Below are 22,910 nucleotides of genomic sequence, written 5' to 3' on the forward strand. Positions count from 1 at the left end.
ATCAAGGAGGTTAAAGACTGGGTGGCTGGTGTGCAGGAGGAGTGGTGGTGATGAGAGGTGATGCTGAGGGGTTGGCTTCGGATGCTGCAGCCTGCCCTGGGGCCTTTGTCCTTTACCTTAAAAGCAATGGCGGCAGGGGGCATCCACATCAGCAGGGGTCTAATAGGATCAGACTTGTGTTTTGAAAAGAAACATCACCTTGGATGCCTCAGAGGACAGAGGATGGATGGGGAGGAGGCAGTGGATGTGGCTGGACCAGCTTAGCTACTGCACTGGTCAGGGTGGGAGATCAGGGTGACCGGAACTAGCTGTGGCAGTGGTGCTGCTGCTGAGGGGGTGTTGGTTTTGGAAGTGTGATTGACGTCTTCGGTTTCTGAAATATCAGAGCTGTGGAGCACTGCATGGTCATCTCATCTACCTCCCCGTCTGCCAGCACAAGGCAACTGAGGCTCAGAGATAGGGACAGCAGAGTCACACCCTGTGCTGTTCCAGTGGGCATATGCAGTAAAATTTTAAGAAAACGGTTGGAGCAGGAAGATGCTTTAGAAATCAACTAGTCTAATTCCTACATTTTTATAGAGAAGGAAACTGAGGCCCCAAGGGTTGGGATCTTTAGGGACCAAAGGCCACCCAGGGAGTTAATTAATTAATCAATGGAATGACCTATACATATATAAACAGGGCTCTGTTGACCTCTAGATAGTGGGACATGTGTTTGTTCAGGAGGGAGATAACTTGGCAGAAATCCCTCCAAATGCTTTCCCAAGCCTCCTTGCGCCCGCTGGCTCCTCTCTCAGCGGGCCTGGGGTTAGGGAATCCAGATGTCTGGGTCCACGAAGCCAGCTGCATTTTCCCACATCATGGGTTCCCAGTGTTTGGATTCAACAGGCTCAGCAGCCTTGCTGGTGGCAGGGAGGGAAAGCCAAGCTGTTGTCTCAGTGAGTTTCCCAGTGTCTGAGTTTAGAGAGAGAATTAATTTCCTTGGGGGCTTTGGAGGTGGCCCCTCCAGTGTGGCCAGAGCCCCGCAGCTAAAGCCAGAACTGCAAGGTCACCACCTTGTGCCTAAATACAGGGACCCAGGTCTGTGGAATCAAGCATTGTGATGGGTTCTGACAGATGTTATCAAACATTGTGCTGCTTCCAGATTTAAGAAATCATTTGGAAGATGTGTTCATGTGGAAGCCAAAATGTGGGAATTTTCTTTTTTTGGGAGGGGGGGAGGGATGTAGAAAAACAGGCTGAATATTTGAAATTGGGGATTGCATTAGGAAATTGCAGAACTTTATTTTTTGGCAGCGGAGTAGTTCATTGTCAGAGAGACCTGGCTTTGTCCCCGAGGAATCCTCGGGGCCCCGGAAGGACTGTCTCAGTTCTCTGCAGCTGCTCCCTCAAGCCCTCGGGAACATTCAGGCAATAGGGACCATGGCACCAGCTTTTGTTAGAGGCTCGGATGGCTGGGAAGATGGTGGCATGTGGAAAAGCATGCAGTCTCTAGAATCATACAATTCTGGAGGTGTGAGTGGGGAGCACACTTGGGTCCTGGCTTCTCTATGACCACCTGTGTGACATTGGGACTCATGTCTTTACGCCTCAGTTTCCTGATCTGCTAAATGGGGACGAGGATACTTATTTCACAGTGCCCTTGTAGGAACCGAACTAACTGATGAAAAGCACTTTATATGGTGTCCAGCACTGAAAAAGCTGGATTTACAATGTTCTTTTTTGTTGCTGTGGGACCCTGGAATCAACCAAGATTGAGTCAGTTTGATTCAGAAGAACAGAACCTTCCTCTTCGATTTGGGCCACTCCTCGTTGTCTCTTGAGGTTCACTGCCATGGCAACGGGCTGGTGCGGTAAAGAGGAAGGCAGTGGGAGCAGCTGAGCAGCCAGAATGTTGCCTGGCCTGGCCTGCCGGCGCCATGGCCAGCGAGGGCAGCAGCCTGATTAATGGCTGCCTGATCCACTGGCCTCCTGTCAGGCCACCCTGGGGGAGGCTCCTCACCCAGGGAGGGGCACAGCCTCATTTGCTGGGGTGGGCCAGGACCCTGGTCAGTGGGCACGGTTGCAGGTGCCGTGGAGTCTTAGAATTGCTGAAGCACAAAATTAGAGCTGAAAGGGACCCTGGAGATGAATTATTCCAGTGTCCGTCCTTTATGGCTGAATACAGAGCAGATGGGTAATGAATGCCTACACTGTGCCCAATGCAATATGAATTTCTTCCCCCATAGGTTAATTTCTACAACAACCCCGTGCAATAGGTACAACTATTCCTACCAGGGAGGTAGAAACTAGGGGTGGGAAATCTGTCATTCACAATGCACAGCTAGGATCTGCCTCCAGGACGTCTCTGATTATAGGCCCCACGTTCTTTCTACTACCTTGTGTTACTTACTTTTAGTCTGGTTTTGGGGAACTCACCTGTCTTAGCTTTCTCTTGCATTTCTATTGCCTCAGATAGCCCTTCATGCATATGAGGGGTGCCATAAGAAGTGACTGAATCTCCATGAATGATCTCAGTGCCATTTTTGCAGGCATGACCCTAAACACGGGCCAAGAAAGCATGTGTGTATCTGGGACCTCTATCAGACCCTAGAATGGGAAGGTCCTTAAAGATGAAAGTCCTTGGTTGGCATTCCAGCGCCTCTCGCCAGGCTGTTATGGTCACACTGAATTCCATGCCAAACACGTACTTTCCTTCCCCTCTGTGTTGTCTCTCCCACTTTTCCCTACCTGGAATACCCTCATTTCCATCTTTACTGGTACCCATCTTTCAGATTTTCCTCCATGACATTCTCCTTGATGCCTTTCAGGGAATCTGGTTGCTTCCTGCTCTAAATTTCTGTACTCCTTGCAAGTCTCTTGTGTGCATCCTTGATTGCATTTTGCACAGCATTGTCTTCTCCCGAGTGCATCATTTCCTGCCCTTCTTCCCCCAATAGACTATAAGCTCCTACTGGGGCTTGACCTCATATTTTGGCATCATCTAGGCCATCTAGCACATTGGCACCCACAGCAGCTGTCATGACTGTGGAATTGAATGCAGTTGACCTGGAGCAGAGCTCCCCCCTCTACCCTGTCCTGTTACCCTGATACTCTGGTGTTGAGCCGGATTCATCAGGCAGTAGGACTAGAACAGACAGGGCTGGAGATGGGCCTCGGTCTGCCTCCTCTCCCCAAGTGTGGGCTGAAAACAGCCCCTCTCCAGGGACCTCTCTGACCTCGGCTGACCTTCTCAAGGGCTGTTTTCTCATTCTCTTGGATTGGGCTGAGAAAAACAGGAAGAATCATTAAGAGACAGTGCCTTGTGAGCCAGCAACATTATCACTGATTCTTTTTACAGACACTAAAAGCTTTGTACATTGTGACAAAAGAGTGGGCTTTTCCTGAAGGCCCTGGGGAGAAGTCGCTACTCACCTCCCGGATCCAGCCCTGGCTTCACCCTCAACCCCCTTCGCTTTTCTTCCTCTTTCTTCCACACTTAGGATTGCCAGTGTTTTCCATACTTAAAAAACGTAGAGCTGGAGGACCTCTCCCCGTTGTGTCTAGAATCTCCCTGAGAGATCATCTGATACCTTGCCATTCGGAGTGTGGTCCGTGGACCAGGAAAATGCAATTCCCAGGCCCTTGAAGCCTGCTGGTATAGACTCTGCACCTTAACAAGATCCGCAGGGAATTGTTATGCACATCGAAGATTGAGAAGGGCTGCTCTCACCCACTTCTAGTTATTTATTTTTAATTTTTCCAACAAGAGGTGGCATCTGGGCTGTGGTGAGGGAAATGAACTTGTGAGTCTGGAGCAGGATTAGTTTGGTTTAACAAACATTTGTGGAACAGCTGCTGCCCACCCAGCCTTGTGCTAGGCTCTGTAAGAGAAAATCTGAAGTATGGATTGTGGTCTCTTTGGTCTTCCCATTCTTCCTTGTTCCTAGCACCGCCCTGCCCACACCGGGGCCCCAGCAAGCGTTTGTTGAATTCCAGCCTGAGGTTGCTTCTGCTTCCCTGCAGCTGCCTTCTATAATTACCAGCCTCCCTGGGTAACTCACAGCACTTTCAGACAGAAATAAATAAGGTCTTTAAGGAGGAATTCAGAGAGTGGGCTGTGTCCTTTGTTTTACCGGCTCTGGAGAGTAGGATCCCGAGAGTTGAATAATGAGATAGCATGCTTACAGTCCAGAAATCCATATATCACCGGTGACAGAAGGGGAGCATCTGTACTGGAGCAAGGTGTGATTTCAAATGGGTGAGACGTCTTTGATGACGCCATACGGGATCCCAAAGAGGCCCCGAGTATCAGTGCTTGACTCCACTTCACCAAAGTGAAGATCTCTTGAGGTCTGATCTCTGTTGGAGTGTCTAGTTCTTCCTTAAGGGGCTTTCTTCTTGATGTAACATTTGCTGAAAGTCATTCCCGGAAACTACCTTTATTTGCAAGGCAGGCCTCACGCCGTCCTTATCTGTTCATCAGAATCCAGGCTGTGTAGTGCCAGCTGCTCTGGTTGTGGTTCCCAGGCCCGGTGTCTGACTTTGGTTGCTCTGTTACTTCTGGGAGCTCCATATTTGTCCACTATTGTGGACTGGAGCGGGGTTTTAAAATTTTTGCACCGAAAGCATCACGTAACACTTTGCAACACTTTTCCTTTGGGGGAAGAAACATGCTGCTGTAATGTGTTTCTCAACGACAGTTTACAGTAGTGGCCTGGGATGTCGATACCCTTCAAGACCAGTAGGAGACAGGACGTACTCTTCTCTTTATTAACTTCAGTTGTCCTCGTCAACCTCTGTTACTAGATCATTACAGTATTGTGCACTAGGATTTCCCAAAGCAAAGGAAAGTGATAGAGATTTCCAGTGGTGTTATTCTTGGAAAAGTTAGAAACTAGGACTGAGGATTTCATGAGTCCCTTGCATTGGTAAGATTAATCACATCCAGTATAATGATAATATTTTTAGTATTAAAAAAATAACAGTAGCTAATTTTTTGTTGATTTCTTACCAGGTGCCAGGCACTGCTCTAAGCACATTAATAGGGATCAGATCACTGAATCACTACACAGTGCTAGGAGACAGGGGGCATCCCCATTGCACAGAGAACAGAATGAGTCAGTGAAATGTTGACAATCTTATCCAGCTGGTAACTGTTGCACTTGGGTGGTTGGATCCGGAAGCGTGTGCTGTTATTCTCTCTATAGTTTGCTTTTGGGGTGGAATGGCTATTCTGGATTTCAGGCTTATGTTGCTGACACAATTTTGTCCTCGGTAGGTCTTTTCCTTATATGGTGGTGTTTCAGTTGTGGATAGCTGCATAACAAATGACCCTGAACGGAGAGGCTTAAAACAATAAATTAGTTGTGTTAAAAGATAAACTGTGGCATATCAAAAAATTGTAGAGGTTATTTGAGCAAAAGTCAATTTGAATAGGGCAGTGTCAACATGGTAGTGAGGAGAAGGCGGAGAAGCAAAGCAATTATCTGAGTGACTATAGCTTCAGTGGCTGCCTTATTTGGGAAAGACTAGTTGGCCGTTTGCGATTCGCTGTGCTTAGGTTTTCATTTTTTAACCTTGAGGCATTGCTGGCTTAGTTTTTGGTTTGCCCTTGCCGGTGACGAAGGCATTAAAGCCACCTCAATCTAACGGCCTTCTTGTTTAATTAATTCAATAGTGGTTACCCCTGAAGCTTAGCTGGGCAGTTCTTTGGCTGGTTCTGCTTGGGGCAGAGGTCAGAGGGTGGCTGGAGCTGGAAGGTTCAAGACAGATTTTCAGAAAGTTCAAGACAGATAAAATGTCTGGTGCCTGGAAGGATTGGCTAGAAAGCTGGGCTCAGCTGGAATGCCTGAACCTATTTTCTCTCAAGGTGGTCTCTCCATGTGGACTCTCCATCCGTCTCCATGGATCAGACTTAATTCATGGAAGCTCAGGGCTCCCTAGAGCACACAAGCAGAAGCTGTCAGGTCCTTTTAAGGATTAGGTCTGGAACAGGCTCAGCGTCTGCTACCTTCTGCTACCTTCCCTTGGTTAAATTGAGTCACAGAGCCAGCCCAGATTCAGCATGGGAATGGACTACCCAAGGGAGTGAATATTGGGAGGCATGGTTCCCTGAGTCCCACGTTTGGAGACTAGTTGTCACAGCTGGCCACTGTGACCTCTCTAGTATATGACACTGGGCTGGGAGAGCAGATGTGGAATTGACACTTTGTCATGTTTCAGCTGTGTGATTTAGGTTACATAAACATCTCTCAACTTCTAGTTCTTTCTCTGTACAAGAGGGAAACTAACAGTCGTCACTATCACTCTGTGCCAGGCACTGCTCTAAGCCTTTTACATACAGGAACTCATTTAATCCTTTCAGAGTCCCAATGAAGTGGCTACCATTGTCCCTTCAAATTAACAGAGAAATTCAAACACATAGAAGTGATGCCGCCTGCCCACGGTCACATGGCTACCAAGTGGCAGCCCTGGGATTTGAACTTAGGCAGGGTGGCTCCCTAGTCCGTGCTCTTTATTTTGTCCTCCATTTCTCAGTAGCAGCTCTCTCCCAGGGAGACGTCAACATGATCTTGAAGGTAATGTGCTTGGTACATATGTGGTACCATGTCAAGGCACAAAAGTCGGCAGTGGTAATGAATGTTCATGGTATTAGTGTCATCCTGAGAAGCCTGGCTCATCACCATCACCATTTCATTTCTTCGCAAAGATGAGTACAAACTGTTTGTTCCCATTTTTCTTTATACGATTCTATGTAATATTCCCATTTCAACGTATCTGGGCCCATCTCAAATATAATTTGTTTCCTGGATTTGTTTCTTTGCAGCCGAGGGAGTCTTGTACTTTCCTTCTAGGAAATCACTTTAGACGGATGCTCTGCTCCTAGCACTTGACGGCAGATGCAAATCTATCTGTACTCTGGAAATGCTGCTGATCATCTAGGTCTGAACTCAGTCCCTGAAGCTCCAGTGCTTTGTTCAATATCCACTGCGACCCTGGGAATGATAGAGAGCATTTACACTGATGCTGTCTGTTCAGATGTTTTTATACTGTCTCTGAGCTCTAAGGTTTGGGCTGTTTCCTGACATTATGAATCTGTTTGTATATCTGCTTCCCCCTTCCTCCTTCCAACTTACTCATCAGGGTTTTCTGAATTACTGGTTGTTGACTGTTTGTATTCCTTTTTCTTTTTCTTTTTTTCCCCCCTCATATAATTGAGACAGGCTCTCTGCTACTTGGGTCTTGCTGAGCATAGCTATAGTTCAAGTTAAAAAAAAAAAGAGAGAAGTTATTCTAGACTGCTCTTTTGTTCTCTCTCCTCATATCGAATACATCAGCAAGTCCCACTGACTCTGCCTCTAAATTCTATCCACAGCTTGTCTCCTTTTCTACCACAAACACTGGTACCCGCTAGAACAGCTTTCAACCAGATGCATGCAGGAGGCCCCTTGAGGGTTCCTAGCTTGCATTCCTTCCCAACTGTTGAGCAGTACCCATACAGCATCTAGAATGGCCTTTGAAAGTGTAATCAGAACATGTCACTCCCTTGCTTAAAACCCTCCAGGGGTTCACCATGGCAGTTATGTTAAATGTGAAGTCCGACTAAGGTCCATGAGGACCTACATGACCTGGGGATACTTATTCAACCCCATCCCCGAACCCTCTTCCTGCTCTATTCTCTTTGCAGCACTTGTCACCATCTGGAATTATTTATTTTTCTTGTATATCGTTGGATCTACCTCCCCCAACCCCTATCCCACTCCCATATAGAGAGTCGGCACCAAGGGACAGGAACTTTATCTCGTTCATTGCCATATACCCAGCATGTGAAACATGGGCCTAGCACTTGGAGGGGTGTGATCAATATTTTTGATTGAATGAAGGCATAAACCACTCCTTTATATGGGAATCTAACTCTTGACCAGCTAAGAGTCCTGTATCAACTATTTCCATGGTTTTGGCTTTTCATTTATATACACAGGGATCTCTTTTGAATGCTGGCTCAGCTATAGGGATTGAATGCTCCATTTTATAAAAATCAGCCACATTATTATGTATTTTCTAGAACTCCATGCTGTGTACTCCCAAATGACTCCATGAGGTAAGTGTAAAGCTGGGGGGACCACATTTGATAATATTCTTTTTTTTTTTTTCTCTAACTCTTTTGTAGTGGCTTTTAAAATCTATGATCTCTGCTTTCCATGATGAGTGGGCTGGGGATAATGGCCAGTGACACAAAGTAGCCAACATTTTCTCCACAGGTAACCTCTTAACCACCATCCATGGGCAGTAGCTCTTTTCCATCACTCCCTTTTATCCCTCTAATGATGAACCTATCTTGTAGCAGTGACTTCTGATAGACATTCTGAGCTCTGAATGCATAGGTCAACTCTTTATCTTGGTTGTATTTTTTCTTTGTTTCCTTACCTCGCATCACAATGATCATATCAATGAGGAGGCTCATTCCTTTCGTGGGTTCATGTTGCATTATTGTCTGTGTGTTTCAAACAATTTTTGTCTCAGCCCAAATTGACCCGTCAGGTTTCTGATGTTTTAATTAATTTAAAAGAAGCTTGTAAGTATAAATGAAAAGGAAGAGAGAGAATACAAAATTTGGAGCATTAAAAAATTGGAAAAGCTAACTATTTCTTGACTTAAATGACAAGAGATAAAATTGGAAAAGTCTTTGAGTAACAGGCTCATGAAAATTTTTCAGTTAAAGTAATTTGGCCAGGGAGAAACAATTAGGAATATAAATGTTCTCATCTATTGTTTCAGATAATTGCAAGGTTATCATTAAGAGAGGAGTCACTAAGGATGAGAAAGCAAGGAATCAAGGTCAGCTTGAAAACACCTTTTAAGAAAGAACTTTATCTGTATACTGAAACCTGGAACTTAGTTGAAGCAAACAGAATAAAGGTCTCCAATGTAAGAGGTAAATTGTTAAGAAACTATGAACCTGGATTAAAAAATTTGACCATTTTTGACCATTGAGACCTAAAACAAATTTCAGGCCAGCATATTTGCACCAGGAGGAAGCTGGTTAAAGGAGATGGGCAATTCCCAAACACTGCATGCTCCCCAGGACCCACTTTACATATGGTGGATAATGGAAAAGGGAGGCCCTCCAAGTGGAAAGAGTCAGAAGCTACAGAGAATGACTGACAAAGGAGTTCTTAGCAGAAAGCAGAATCTGTGACTAATAAAACAACTTGATCTGCGGTCTTCATAATGCTCTCCCACCAAGATTTCATAATTGCTATGGATGATGACTGCTGTGTGTTTTTGTTTCCCATTTTCCAAACAAGGGTTTTAGCTTGCCGCTACTCTGTTCTTGGGACACCATTGTATATTGGGTAGGCATAAGTGGGTGGGTGGTAAATTTCCTTTTTAGATCATGGGATGGCTAGACCGCAAGGAGGCCCAGTGGAGAGTACTGCACCACCAGTGATCCTGAGCTTTGAGCTGGATGTAGCAACAAGGTAAGATACGTGTGGGAGGAAGAATGAATGACAGGTATTTGGTGAGGAGCAGAGCAGATGGTGTTTCAGACTGGTGGGGTTTCTCTAGCTCTGTTTCCTTTGCCTTCTAGGTACATACTTGTCTACTCCCTTGAAGTTAAATGGAGTCATGAGACTCAGTTCAGGCCGATGAAATATGGCTGGAATTGATGTACTTCCAGATTAGGCCCTCCAAAATCTCCCTTGAGATCAGCCCCACTACAGAGGACCCAGTAGAGGGCTTTGAGGCCTCAGGAATGGCAGAGCCATTAGATGGAAGGAATAACTCATGTGGGGCAGAACCTTGACATGAATTGGTATATGAAATGAACAGAAAATAAGGCCTCATTTAAGTTAAATAACCCAGGAAATCAACCTTTCTTCTGTTGAGATTTTGGAATCACCTGTTATCACAATCAGCCTTGACCAAAGCAGTAATCAAAGCTATATGCAATGAAACATGCAGGCTATGTGTTGGTGTAACCTATTAATTACCCTCTAATTTTCTTTTACAAGATGACTGTAGGGGACTTCTGTGGCTAAAATTTATTTCTGATTGAGACTGATTTTTTTCTATGTCTTATGGGGTTCTTGTCCCCTGAAGTCAGTTAGTCCCCAGGTATCATTGAATGCCTAATCCCAGATCTACTACTTACTAGGTGTGTGATCTTGGACATGTATTAATGTGTTTGAGCCTCAGTTTCCTTATCTGTAAATGGGTATAATAATAGTACCTATCTTGGGTTGTTGTGAGAATTAAGTGAATCATGACACCTGGCACATAGCTCAATAAGCTTCTGTCATCATTACTGCTGACATCTTAATTGCTAGGTATATGCTTGGCACTAGGGACAACATTGAAGAAAATATACAAGGTCTGGACTTCTGTGAGGTATCTGCTTATTCCATGACCCTCATGTTTTATTTTGTACTTGTCCAGTATAGTTTCTAGTAAGTACTTAATTTTAAGAGAAAGGTTTTGCCCTCTCTAGTCTACTTCAGAAAACATTGGTTGTGGTTGGGCATGTTCTTTGTCTTTCTGTCTGGGTGTTTTGAGTCAGTATCTGTGTTACTGTTAGTGGCTTTATGCTCTGAGTGTAGTGTTTGTCTATACCCTGTGGCAAGTGGAGGGGGAGGCCCACAGGAAGGCAAAAATCCCTATTGGTGGAAGGAACCACTTCCTGTTTAGAGCCATTTCCTGCTTGGATCCACTTCCTGCTCAGATCTACTTCCTGCATGGATCAACTTCCTGCTCAGAGTCACTTCCTCTTTAGAATATTGAGTAAAAAACGGCTGCCATTGTACTTATAGAAGTATATTTTGCTCCTTTTCTAGGTCCTTTTTCCCAGGGTATACTGCCTAACCATCTCATTTCCAATGATGTAAGTAATGTTTGCAAGACACAAGATGTTGAAAACCCGTTCCCTTCTTTATTAACCTATGAGAACGGAGACTGAATCTATACCAGTGATGGCATCATCTAGCCCCTACACTACATGCATTTAGATGCCTGGTTTACCTGTATGTCTAAGCTAGGGTCCTTATGCCCACGCAGCTGCTGTGGGCCATCTCCCTGGCACATGCTCCTTAGTGATACTAATTAGGCAGGCACACCCACTTGCCTTGGCATGTTTTAAAGATGACCCAAACTGCAAACACCAACATGTATAAGACATATGCTCTCTTTTTTGTGTAAATTCAGGCACCAAAATATGCCTACACGTAGGGGTGTGTGCATACAGACACATGCGTATTCTTTTTTGCCTGGTAGAAATATGCTTCTGTGATGTTCCTTCTACTCCCACACATGCCCCTCCATGGCTGGCACATCTCCTAATTATTCCCATCTACTCCCTCCCCATAGACCTTTTGTGTGTATATTTTGGCAGACATTCTCTTGATTCTTCCTAGTTTCTCTCTCTCTCTTTTTCTTTCCCTGTCTCCCTCCCTCTCCCTCCTTTTCACAACTCCTTAGAAAATTTGTTAAACTATACACTCTTTATTATTAATGTACATTTATGAAAAATTCTTCACTGTTACAAAAGTGCATGGTTATAAAATCATCTCCGTACAAAGATTGGCATCTTCCCTTTCCCCACCCCTCCCTAACCCTCCCACCCCCAGACATCAGCATTCCACAGGACAATGCTTAGAAAAACTGAGAGCTCAGTGGATCCAGAGCTCTTGACCGAGTGCTATGGCAAACATGGTGGTGATTTACATAGGACCTTTCAACTTGCCTCCTTCATTTCCCTTTTGCCTCCTTCTGAGGTGGGTAGAGCAGACAAGTTTCTCTAGTTCAGGAAATTGTTCTTCTGTGGAATGGGTAAAGACATCTCCTTATACACTTCAAGAGCTGAAAAGGATGTCAGAGCAATATCACTGAAGACATCTATAAGGAAAATGAAGGTTTTAGGTCTTTCCTGATGGTTGAAGAGAAATACCTTCCTTAGTCTATTCAAATTGCATATACCATCTTCCTTGAAAGGAGCTAGCAAACTCTATAGCAACTCTGGGGAGTTATTTGTGCAGGATTTCCTGGTAATCCCAATGGGAATGGAGAAACAGGTGAGGGTTTGTCTGAGGGCAACCAGAAGCAACTGGTCCAGAGTGGTGTGGTGCAGATTGGGGTCTTTTCTAAAGAACAATTTTCTTGGTCCAGGCTTTGACCATCATAGCCCTGTTGGTTAGCTAAACTTTGATATCCTCAAGCCCAGCATGAAGGAAGCTTCTGTAGTAGGACAATTCTCTGAGGGACAGAGAATGGAGGGAAGCAGTCAGACTGTTGCTAGGTTGCCTCAGCCACATATTTCTCCCTTTTTATATTTTTCTGAGCAGCTATCCCTAACCCAACCCTAATGGGATTCCATCTTAGTGTATCAAGTGATGCAGTAAACAGATGACTGAGTATACTGTGTCAGAGAACTGAACTCAAGTTCCAGAGGAGTTGGCCCCATGTCAGTAGATACACAATGTACATGGAACCTCATGAACAGACACATGGACTCAGAGATACCCCAACACTTACATTTAACTAGTCTGGAAAACATATAGTCAAGGTTTGTAGGAATACCATCATGGTTTCTTGGTTAGCAGGGTTGTGTGCACTTTTACAACTAGCACAATTCTATTTCTTCTATAAAAGTGTGCTTCTAGAAGCTTGCTTCTGATAGCCTGCACAAGATGGTGGTGGTAGTGGTGGGCGACATGGGATTCCTTGGCAGGCAAGGAGTTTTATCATTGTGCTTTAAGTTAACTGAGGACCTTCTAGCAGCTGGAGAAGAATCTGTTCTTTAAATGTCATGTATCCTACTCAGAAAGGTTTGCCATGAATGGGGACTAAATAGTCTCATTAGAAAGGACATTTGAATTCAAAGGGCATTTGGTGTCTTGTTTGGTTCTAGTTCTATGCAAAAAGATACATATCTTAAAATATATTAACTATATTTCAGCAAATAAGAGTCTCTAGGAGATTATAATAGATGTATATGGTGGCCCTCTCTGGGAGGCTATTTGCATCAAGACTATTATTTCTAGAAGTTCTTCTCCAAATACATTAGGTTGTTAGCTTGACTGGTGAAGAGCAGCCTGGATATAGTGGAAGAAGAGAGCAGGTATGGTTCTGCTCCAGATGTCACAGGAGCAGGCTCTTGCCCAAATGTTAGTGAGATGCAGGGGATACAAGGTTCAAGTACCCCAGGTCTAGCAGTTTCTGGGTGCTCTTTTGGTTGACTAGCTCAGGGAAGCATGAGTAAGTGAAGACTTCGTGGAAGTTGACATGTTATTTTCCTTTATTCCTTTTCCAGGAGGATGGGATGATGCAAAATTGTTGGAGCTGGGGGGCAAGGTAGAAAGCCCCTGTTTTAATTTTTATCCTGGCAGGCCTTACCAACACGTTGGACGGTGCCTTAATGTTTTCCCCTATCCTGCTGAGGTTCTCACCCCACAGCTCTCCTGCACCCTTTGTATCTCTTGAAACACAATACAGCAGAGCTTGGTAGGAGGGGTTAGTTAGCACAGCTTCCTCTCTTGTTTCCCAAAGAACTTCTTTTTTGCATGACTGCCACCGTGGCCACTAGTTCTAATGTGTTATTTACACTTTGCAAGGCAGATGACTCCTATTCAGGTGCTATTTGCGCTTCTTCTATGTTTCAGAGGCTGCGATTTGCTCTATGGTGAGGGCATCTCGATTTGTGTAGCAGCTGGTTTACTGCCTTTTATTTAGAGGACCTACGGGACATTTATGGCTGCTGAATCCAAGAGCCCCACTACCCAGCCATCATGGGCTTTCTTTTCCCCAAGCACCTGGCAAAGCTGGAGAGAGAACCGAGTTGAAGTTGAGTCCCAACTTTACTGCTTTGGCAAGTCATGCCTGCTCTTGAGTCTGTATTTTCCAGCCTGTAAAACAGGAGTAATTATGTTTGGTTTGCCTCCCACAGAGGGTTGTGAAGAGTCAAGAATGAGGCTAACAGCATGTTAGGAGCTGTCCAGTGCTGAACAAATACAGGGAAGCAGCTGATGAGGCTGATAAGGCTGATGACGAGGATGAAGATGACAGCAGCAATGATGATAATACTGCTTTGCACATGAAGTTGCTTGCTTTTTGATGGACTGACTAGACACAGTTTCCCTAAATGGAGTTGCCTATCACTTTCCTTCTAGAGTTTACCCAGATAACCTTGGGAAAGATACCTAGCTCTCTACAATTAATTCATCTGTAAAATGGGAATAATAAAGACTGCCAGGCAGTGTTGCTATGAGAATTGAAATAGGTGAGTCAGTAGATGTAAAAGTGCCCCAAAGAGTGTCTCGTCATTATTGGGAGCACTTACTCATCAGCACTACTGGAACTCAGACTTAATGTAACTTTAGAGGGAACTGTGATGTTCCCCAGCTTGGATAGGGTAGAAAGAGCACAGACTTTATTTTGCTTGTTAAGCAACATGTGACTAAATTTAAACTCTCTTTGAGCCTTTGTTTCCTCATCTATACAATGGAAACAGCAATGTTTACCTCACAAGAACGTGTGGATTAAAATGGAATTGTCTGTGGAGAGAGCTTGTCACAGTGCCTGACACTGGCAAGTGTTTGGTAATTAATAGCTCTCATACCCTGATGCTTAAATGAGTGAATTCCTTGGGAGAAAGAGAAAATCTCCTACAGTCATAACTGTGGTGGCCTCTCCTCCTTCAGTCTTGGCTACCCTCATGCTACAGTGCACTTTTCTGGTGAGATCCTTTGGCGTGAGCACTGTGGCAAGAACAGTCACAAGATTAGGAGTTCCAAGGTGCTAAGACTCTTGCTGCCTCATTGCTGGACCTCTTGCTTCCCTCTTCTGAAACCAAAGCTTGAGTGAGAAGCAGGAGACAAGGGTAGGTACTTAGCTTGGTACCTGGACCTCACGGGCAGGCTGCACTTGGTGGATATAGTATGGAGGCAGTCAGTAGGAGGTGTTCTCAGCTGGTAGCCCCTGGCAGGAGGCCTAGGGGACGGGCACAGAGGTGTTCTCTCCCTCTGGAGGCAGTGGTGGGCAACTCCAGGATCTGAAAGATTGGGTGTCAGAGGGAAGTTTTGGTCCTGTGCCACACCTGCTCTATACACTTAGGTCACAAGGATTGGTCTCTGTTCTCAACACACCATGCATATTTTGGCCTCTGTCATTTGCTCATGTCCACCCTTCATTGTCTACCTGACAAAGCAGACATTTTTTGATGACTCAGTTCACAAATTGCGTCCATTCTTGTAATTCTCTTGGACTTTTCCAAGCACAGTTGATGATCACTCCTCTGGGCTTTCATAACTATGAGCTGAGAGTGTTGACAAATTGTCTTAAAGGGAATAGTTTTTGAATCTCTCTCTTCCATTAGAGGTAAAAGCCTTAGGACAGAGTCACTGGACATTTCCAATTCTGCCACAGTGTCTGGCCCAGAGTTGAAGATGACACAAATGTCATTTCCTGACCTTGTTTGGGTCATGACAGAGGTGACCAGGGCACCAAGAGCCAGACTGAGCCGTGTCTGGGGGCCAGCAGCATGGAGGGACGTCAGGTGCCCACATCAAATCTCTTCCTCTTCATTGGCCTTGCTCCAACGGTGGCAGCAGTTGGCTGTGATACCCAGGAGGAAGTTGGTGGCCACAGAGGCAATGGAGACCACAAAGCCCACAAATGCGATGAAGAGGTAATCATCCAGGGTCAGGGTCAGGTGGCAGGCCTTGAAGCTCTCCTCAGTGAGGGAGAAGAGTGGGGCGCCCTCAACTTCAGGGGGGCCCTGGCACTCAGCCAGCTTAGAATCTGCAACACAGAACCCAGAAATGGTGAGGGGCCGGGGAGAAAGAGAGTGGAATGGATAGTCCTCCACACTTCCCAAGAGAATTTGAGATTTTTTTTTTTTAAATTGAGTTTCTTCTATGTGTCGAAAATTTTACTTACCTTCTTTACTCTCTTCAACAATCCTTGAATCAAATGTTTTTATACCAATTTTTATGGTCGTGGAGATCACTGCTCAGGGAGTTTAGTAACTTGCCTCTCGTCCAGTAGTCATTGATGATGGTAGATCTGGGGCTTTCATGGGACATCATCATCTCTTACAGTAACCTCCTAACTGGTTTATGGCTTCTGCCTTGAAACCATCTTGACACAGTTCACTCAGTATTTTTCATACCTGAAGTCCTGTCATATACTCTGTGCTTGAAGCCCTCCCCTGACTTCTTACCTTCCCATGGAATGAAAGCCAAGGTCCTACCTGTGGTCCTCACTTCTCATCTCTATCCCTTTTCTCCTTGTTCACTCTGTTCCATCTACACACACCTTATGATCATTCTTCTTTCACCATAAGAACGTCCCTTTTCAGGATGTAGAGGGAGAGCTACTGTATTTGTCTCATTTATCCCCTGAATCTCAACACAGCTCCGTCCCTTCCTTCCTTGGGGACGTTGCTCAAATATCACTTTATTAGTGGGGTCTTTCTAAATGATTGTTTATAACATAGTAACTCCATATCCCCTTTCTCTGGGCATTCCCCACTCTGCTCAATTTTTCTCCATTGTATTTTATCATGTCTTACAGTTTCTTTACTATCTGTCTCCTCCCCCTTAAATATAAGTTTTCCCCACGTTGTCCCTAGTCTCTGAACAGTCTCCTATCTGTGAAAGTGTTGAATGAAATGTTATTAACTGAATGTGTGGATGGATGACTCTGTCCAACTTTGAAGGATTGTTTTTTTCTACTATCTCATGTGGGTTTTCCAGATATGTAGAGTATAAGGTTAGGAGCATGGGCTGTGAAAATACTAGTCTGGGTTCAAATCCCCTTTCTACCCCACGCTGGTTGTGTGATTGTGGGTGAGTTACTTAACCCCTCTGTGTCTTGCTTTCTTCATCTGTAAAATGAGTATAATAAGAGTATCTATTGCATTGGGTTGTAGTGAGGACTCAACGAATTAACATATATAAATAATATATTCTTGGTGGATAATAAGTACCATGTAAGTGTGTGCTTTTGTTGTTATCCTAAGCTTGTCTCTTGGACAGGTCAGTGACCCTACAGATTCTGCAATTCTGCACATATACTTCTGTAGGAAGGAGGTCTTTTCTCCATCACTGATGGTCCCTCCTCACCCTTCCAGGGTCACTTGCATGAAGGTTGTCAGTGGCTTCATCTTACTCTGCCTTGGAGGTGAGTGTGGCGTTCAGGCTGTGGTTCTGCCATTCAGTACCAAGCACAGGCTTTCCAGAGGGCAGTCATTTCTTTTCTCAGTGGATAAACATTAATCAAGCTCTCACCATGGGCAATTTTTTTTTTAAACCTTTCTGGCTCTCATGCTTTCCCTCCATAAGAAGGGGATAATTCAACCTAAATTATCTAAGACAGTCATTATGAAGAAGTTTTCTAAATAAGGTGGTACATAAATGCCATTTATTTATCCTGTAGTTTTTGAGGGCAAAGAATAAAACGATAGATTTGATTGACCCTTTTGGCAATGAACATCATTGTCCTTAGAAATGAAGAGTCATTTTTGGGAAGAAGAAGCAGTCTGCTCCAAATTCCAGGTGGAGAGGGTCCCTGTAGGCTACAAGTACAGTTCTCCAGACCTTGCTCAGCATAAGATTGTGTCTAGAGTTAACCATCAAGGGCTCTCGACTTGGAGCTAAAGATGCTGAACTCCAAATTCTATTATGTGCATGACTGGGGTGGTGGTGAGACCATGTGACACTGGAGAAAGTGAGGAAACTGAGGGAATTTCATATGGATCCAGCAGAGGAGGCTCTGAGGGCAGCTGGCAGGACCATGAGGGGATTTGGGATCAGAGCCCGAGGGATAACGAGCCCCTCTGGTAAGTCAAGGGACCAGTTGTGAGGTTGAGTATCCCAAGGGTATCCTTATGTCCACCTTTGTTGGGGTTTGTCCCAAAACTGTGGATAATAGTGGGAGAAGAAAAAGAGGACAAAGGGAAAATGATCGCTTGGTCCTAACCACACTGGCAAGTTCTTTGCACCCAAGAGGAACTGTCCTGGAGAGTACAGTGTGGTGAAAAGTACAGTATGTGGAGAAAAGGGGACCTAGGTTTCTAGCATGAACACTGGGCAGTTACTTTCCCTCTCTGGAACTCGGGTACCTTATCTGCACTGTCGTGAGGCTGCACAGTTGGGATCTTGGACCCCTCTCCTGCTTGATGGGAGACTGCGCTTCTTCTGAAGGGCAGCTGGGGCCTCAGAGATCACAGGAAAGAGGGAGCCCTGGGAGTTGTGGAAATTGTGCTCCAGAAGGCCCTTTCTGTACACAGAGCACAGGAGAGAGGAGGGGACGTGCCGCCTGCCAAGGGTGAGCAGGTGGGGAGACCGCATCAGACAGTTTCCCCTTATGCCCCCTAGCATTGCCCCATCTCGTGCTGAGCTATTTTGGTCCCAGAGAACTTCCTCCCACAGCTGTGTAGAAACAGTGGAATCGTGACCCACAGCCCCCCCCCCACCATTCCCCAAACTATTTTGGTCTTGGGCTCCCCACTCAGTTCTCTTCTCCTTCCTACTTCATTCAGCATCGCTCCTTTGAACACACTCTGAGCCAGGCTCTGGGGAAGCCCCTGAGATGGTGCCCTCAGTTACTTCCTGTTGTTCTACTGCTGGAGGCTAGTGCCAAGGCTCAGTGCTGCCACCCAAGAAAGCTGGTGACTAAGGGCCACAACTGAACACGGCCTGCCTCCGGGGGAGGCCATTAAGCCGATGTGATTCAGCCTTCTTCAGTCTCCAGTGCACTCCCAGCTGGGACTGGTTGGTTAAATTGCCACATCCATTTCTTGTCTCAACTCCCCACCCCATGCCCAAACCTTGCAGAGCTCTGCTGAGGCCCTTTGGCCAGTCAGAACTCGGCCCTGACTCTTTCTGTTAGCTTTGGACCTGACTCTTCAGGATATAGTCAGAAGGTGGCCAGACTGCCAGGGTTTGAATCCTAACTCCAACACTTAGGGGCTGTGCAGCTTGGGGCAGGTTACTGAACCTCTTTGTGCCTTGGTTTCCTTCTCTATAGAGTAGCATGTGGATGGGTCTCATCATGGTTCTCAACGAGGATGAGATGAGCTAAATATGAAATATGATTAGGATAAAGCATAATAGTAAATACTAAATAGTAAGTACTAAAATAGTGTTAGCCATTTCTATTTTCTTTTTTGAGTTTTCCCAGCACTCAGAACACTTAAAAGGCAGAGAGTAGAGTAGAGTAGAATGGGGTTTAGAAGCCAAGTGAACTTGGGTTTTATCCACGGCTCTGCTACTTTCTGAATGAGTGACCCTGGGCAAGTCTTTTCATTGTCCCAGATCTCAGCTTCTTCCCCTGACAGATGGGGGTCATAAAAGCAGGGGAGATAATGTGTGCCAAGTTCTCAGGTCAGGGTGAGAGCTCAGCACACACAGTTTCTTATTAACGACTCTTCTTTACTATCTGTCTGCCTCCTTAGGTCCTAAGTGCCACAGAGGCAAGGGCGGGGTGTGTTTCTCTAATGAGTGGGTCTGTAGTGTCCAGCACACACAAAACACCTCATTGACGATCCCGGTAGAGTGAAAGGGCTGGTGCTCCCAGAGGCCAGTGCAGACCGTGTCATGCTCCAGCTGCAAAAAGCTCTCGGTCCCTCCCTGTTTTTTGGAGACTTTGCTTGCAGTGAGGCAAGACCCTCTGAACCCCCACCCCCCACCCCTGGGCCATCTAGTCCTACCTGCCCGCCTCACCTGCCGTGCAGCGTTGGATCCTGTTCCGCAGCCACTTTAGCAGGGGCTCCATGGTGCAGCCGCACACCCAGGGGTTGCCGCCGATCTGCAGGGTCACCAGCCCCGGCAGGCCCTCAAGGGCCTCGAGGCTGAGGAAGGCCAGGCCCCCGTAGCTGAGGTCCAGATCTCGGAGCTGCACCAGGCCCTGGAAGGCCTGGGGGTGCACCCTGCGCAGCCACGGGTTGTGGCTCAGGTCGATGTGCACTAGGCCATGGGCTTCCTGGAACATATCGGCGGGCACGTGGCTGAGGTTGTTGTAGCTCAGATCCAGGTGGGCCAAGCGCTTGGCGTGGAGGAAGAGGCCCGGTGGCAGCTCTGTCAAGGAGTTGTTGCGCAGATCCAGAACCCGGAGCTCCATGTAGCACGTGAGGTAGCCAGGCGGCACGGTTGCGATGCGGTTGTGGGCCAGGCTAAGGTTGCGGGTGTCCATTGGTAGGTCTGGGGGCACGGAGAAGAGCCGCTGGCCGCTGCAGTCCACCACCTGGTTATGGCACGTACAAAGGACGGGGCAGCTGGTGCCGGCGTCCGAGCGCATCACCCCAGCTGCCAAGAGGAGGGAGACCAGCAGCATGGCTGGGTGGGGGGGCCCAGGCCAGGGCAGCTGGGACCAGGTGTCACCCATCTTAGGGAGCTGGCAACAGCAGGGCTGTAGGGAGCCCACTGGGGCTGAGGCTATGTCCATGAATCAAGAGTCAGTGGCTCAGAAAGACAGCTACATCAGGGCCAGAGTCCTGGAAGGTGGGGCTTCTGGGCACGTGGTATCATGTCTCAAGCCTTTCCCCAAGAGCCTCTAAGCACCAGAGGGATCCCTAGGTGACATCCCCAGGGAGCCCCCTTTGGAGCCCAGGGGAGAGTAAATCCAGCTGAGGTCTCTCGGGGTCTGAGAAGATGATCAAAACTTGAGAGAGGAAGGAGCTGAGAATGGGGCTGAACCAGCTGCTAGCAGGTCGTGGAAGGGTCCCTGTAGATATGTGCTCTTCTCACCCATGGCTGCTAGGTGCTTCCTCTCTGTATTATGTTGGAGAGGTGGTGGTGGTGGGTGGGGGGCAGAAGGACAGGAAAGGTGCCTGTCGAAGGTCCTGGTACATCTAAGAACCCCGAGCCCTGTCCCACATCTGGGACCAATTAGGAGGCCAAGGCTGCATCTGGGTCTCTAGCACTGGAGGTCTCAGAAGCCATTCCTTCTGGTGGCCCAGGGGGCTCGAGTCCAAGGGGGTCCTGGGGTGGGTGTTTTGGGAAGGGAGCCTGGCGGGGAGTGGGTCTCCATGGGCCTCCTGGAAGCCTGAGTCCTCAGCCTTAGCATCTACTGAAATCCCCAAGTAGGCTCTTCTTTCCCCAGGTTGGGGAGGACCCTGAGTGAAACACACTGTTGCCTGCCAAGGCTGGAAAGAGCCATGTGTCCTGGAGGTGCAGGATGGGGGTCAGCTAGGACCGCTTTGGCGACTTCTCCTGAGCCAGTGCCTCTCTCCCAGCCCAGCTCTGTGTTCAGCAGGCGGGGGCAGAATTCCCTCTGTCAACAAGGAAAGCACTCAGGCAGAGATCTCTAGTGCCCTCTCCTCCCCGCTGTCCCCTCCTAGGTTCCCTGCCCCCCCTTCTTTGCCACTGGCCACAGAGTTCTCTGCGCACTGTGGGTCAGGTGGGGCAGCAGTGGGCTCAGACCCCACCCTCACGTTGTGGTTGCCCGTCCTCCTCCGGGATTCTGTCCTGGGAGAGATACATTTGCTTCTCCTCCTAGCCTCGCCCCTCAGCACCAAACAGCCCACCCTTGAATAACTCTTTAAGAAAGCAGGCACACAAACGCAGGTTGCAGGTCGTTTGCATACTCCTTTCAGACACAGTTAGCACTCCGTCTCCCTCCCTCGCCCTCTCCCTCATTCTCTCTCTCTCTTTCTCACACACACACACACACACACACACACACACACGCACATACACACATGCATACATTTTTCTCCTGTGAACCCCCCACATTTTGCCCTGCCCTGCACTCACACCTCCCAGTTTCCTGTACAGCTTTCTTCTGTAAACGCTCTTCTGCAGAGCCCCCTTTCCAGTCTGCCCCCCCACTGACTTCCACCCCCCCCACACCCTAATCCTTTCTACAAGCACCACACTCTGTCCCCCAGCTTGAGCCCACGCCCACATTTGGTCAGGCAGAGAGACCGACCACATGATGACACACCCGGTATATCAGCCCCGCCGTCCACCCGCATCCCTTGTGGCCCCCAAATCCTCCGTGGCCCCTGGATGTCCTCACTTGTCCTCCCTCACCCCCTCGGTCTAGCACTGCCTCCCTTCCCAGCACTTCCAGCCTCCAATCCGCCCACTGGGAAATCACCCAGCTTCTTTATCCAGACCCATTTTTATGAACCCCAGGGTCTTGCCTTGCATTTCCACAGGCTCTCAGGAGCCCACTTACTCTGTTCCAAGGACACAGCCATCAATCTGCAGCAGACATGGGTCTCCCTCCCTCATCCTGGAATCCCGCTTGCTGCTTCAGGAGAACAGATTGCCTCCCCGGCACTTCCCCTCCCCCGGCCTCTCCTCCTCCATGGCTCCTGGATCCCGGGGCAGCATCCTCTGTGGTTTCCTGTCCTGTGCTCCTGGTGCCTGGCCAGTTCCCCTTTTTTGACTCAAAAGGGGAATCAGAGCGAGGATGCTTAGAAGAAAGTTCACAGAATCCGAATGCTTCTTCCCGAAACTCAGCTGGTGCTGAGGCTGCTGGGGTTTGTGGCTTCCGCCAGGTCTTCCCCTCCCTCCGCCTTCCTTTCCTCTCTCCCCCCTCCTCTCTCCCTTTTTCGCTCCCTTTTTTTCCTCGAGGGCCAGGTACTGACGTTTCACTGTCTCTTAGCAACTGCCTCCACATCTCTGAGCAACAGGAGAGCTGGCTATGGACCCCACCAAGATGAGAGAGAGGAGAAGGAAGCAGTTGCAGAATTCACAGCCACCTGCTGTGGGGAGGGGGTCCTAATGGTAGGGGAAGTGGGGCCTAGGGGGAGGGGGCAGGGGGCGGGGCAGAGGCAAAGGCAGAGGAGCAGGCAGGGAGAGAGGGCAAAGGGCCCAGTGGGAGAGGTTGGAGAGGGGGTAAAGCAAGGATCTGGAATCTGAGATGGGGGAGGGCCCAAAAGAGAAAATAAAGGAGGGTTGGAAAGGGGAAAGGAACTTCTCCAG

The 22,910-nt window shown here is 47.4% G+C and overlaps 1 protein-coding gene across 1 annotated transcript; it reads right to left on the minus strand.

Annotated features, from left to right (window-relative positions):
• Nucleotides 1–11,465: 11,465 nt before the first annotated feature.
• Nucleotides 11,466–22,701, minus strand: LRRC55 (leucine rich repeat containing 55). The gene is made up of 3 exons (XM_032846483.1): nt 22,159–22,701; nt 19,701–21,249; nt 11,466–15,774 (listed from the first exon to the last, which is right to left on the minus strand). The coding sequence occupies exons 2-3, from the start codon at nt 20,419–20,421 to the stop codon at nt 15,539–15,541; spliced, it is 957 nt and encodes a 318-aa protein (XP_032702374.1). The 5' UTR covers nt 20,422–21,249; nt 22,159–22,701; the 3' UTR covers nt 11,466–15,538.
• Nucleotides 22,702–22,910: the final 209 nt, after the last annotated feature.

Source organism: Lontra canadensis, unplaced genomic scaffold (genome assembly GCF_010015895.1).
Source record: "Lontra canadensis isolate GAN:19392208 unplaced genomic scaffold, GSC_riverotter_1.0 scaffold176, whole genome shotgun sequence".
Taxonomy (NCBI): domain Eukaryota; kingdom Metazoa; phylum Chordata; class Mammalia; order Carnivora; family Mustelidae; genus Lontra; species Lontra canadensis.

Excerpts from the sequence above, each read along its gene's own strand:
- LRRC55 (XM_032846483.1), bottom strand. The coding sequence starts at position 20,421 with ATGGACATAGCCTCAGCCCCAGTGGGCTCCCTACAGCCCTGCTGTTGC. Across the intron at positions 15,775-19,700 it reads GATCCAACGCTGCACGGCAG|ATTCTAAGCTGGCTGAGTGC; the intron begins GTGAGGCGGGCA and ends TCTGTGTTGCAG.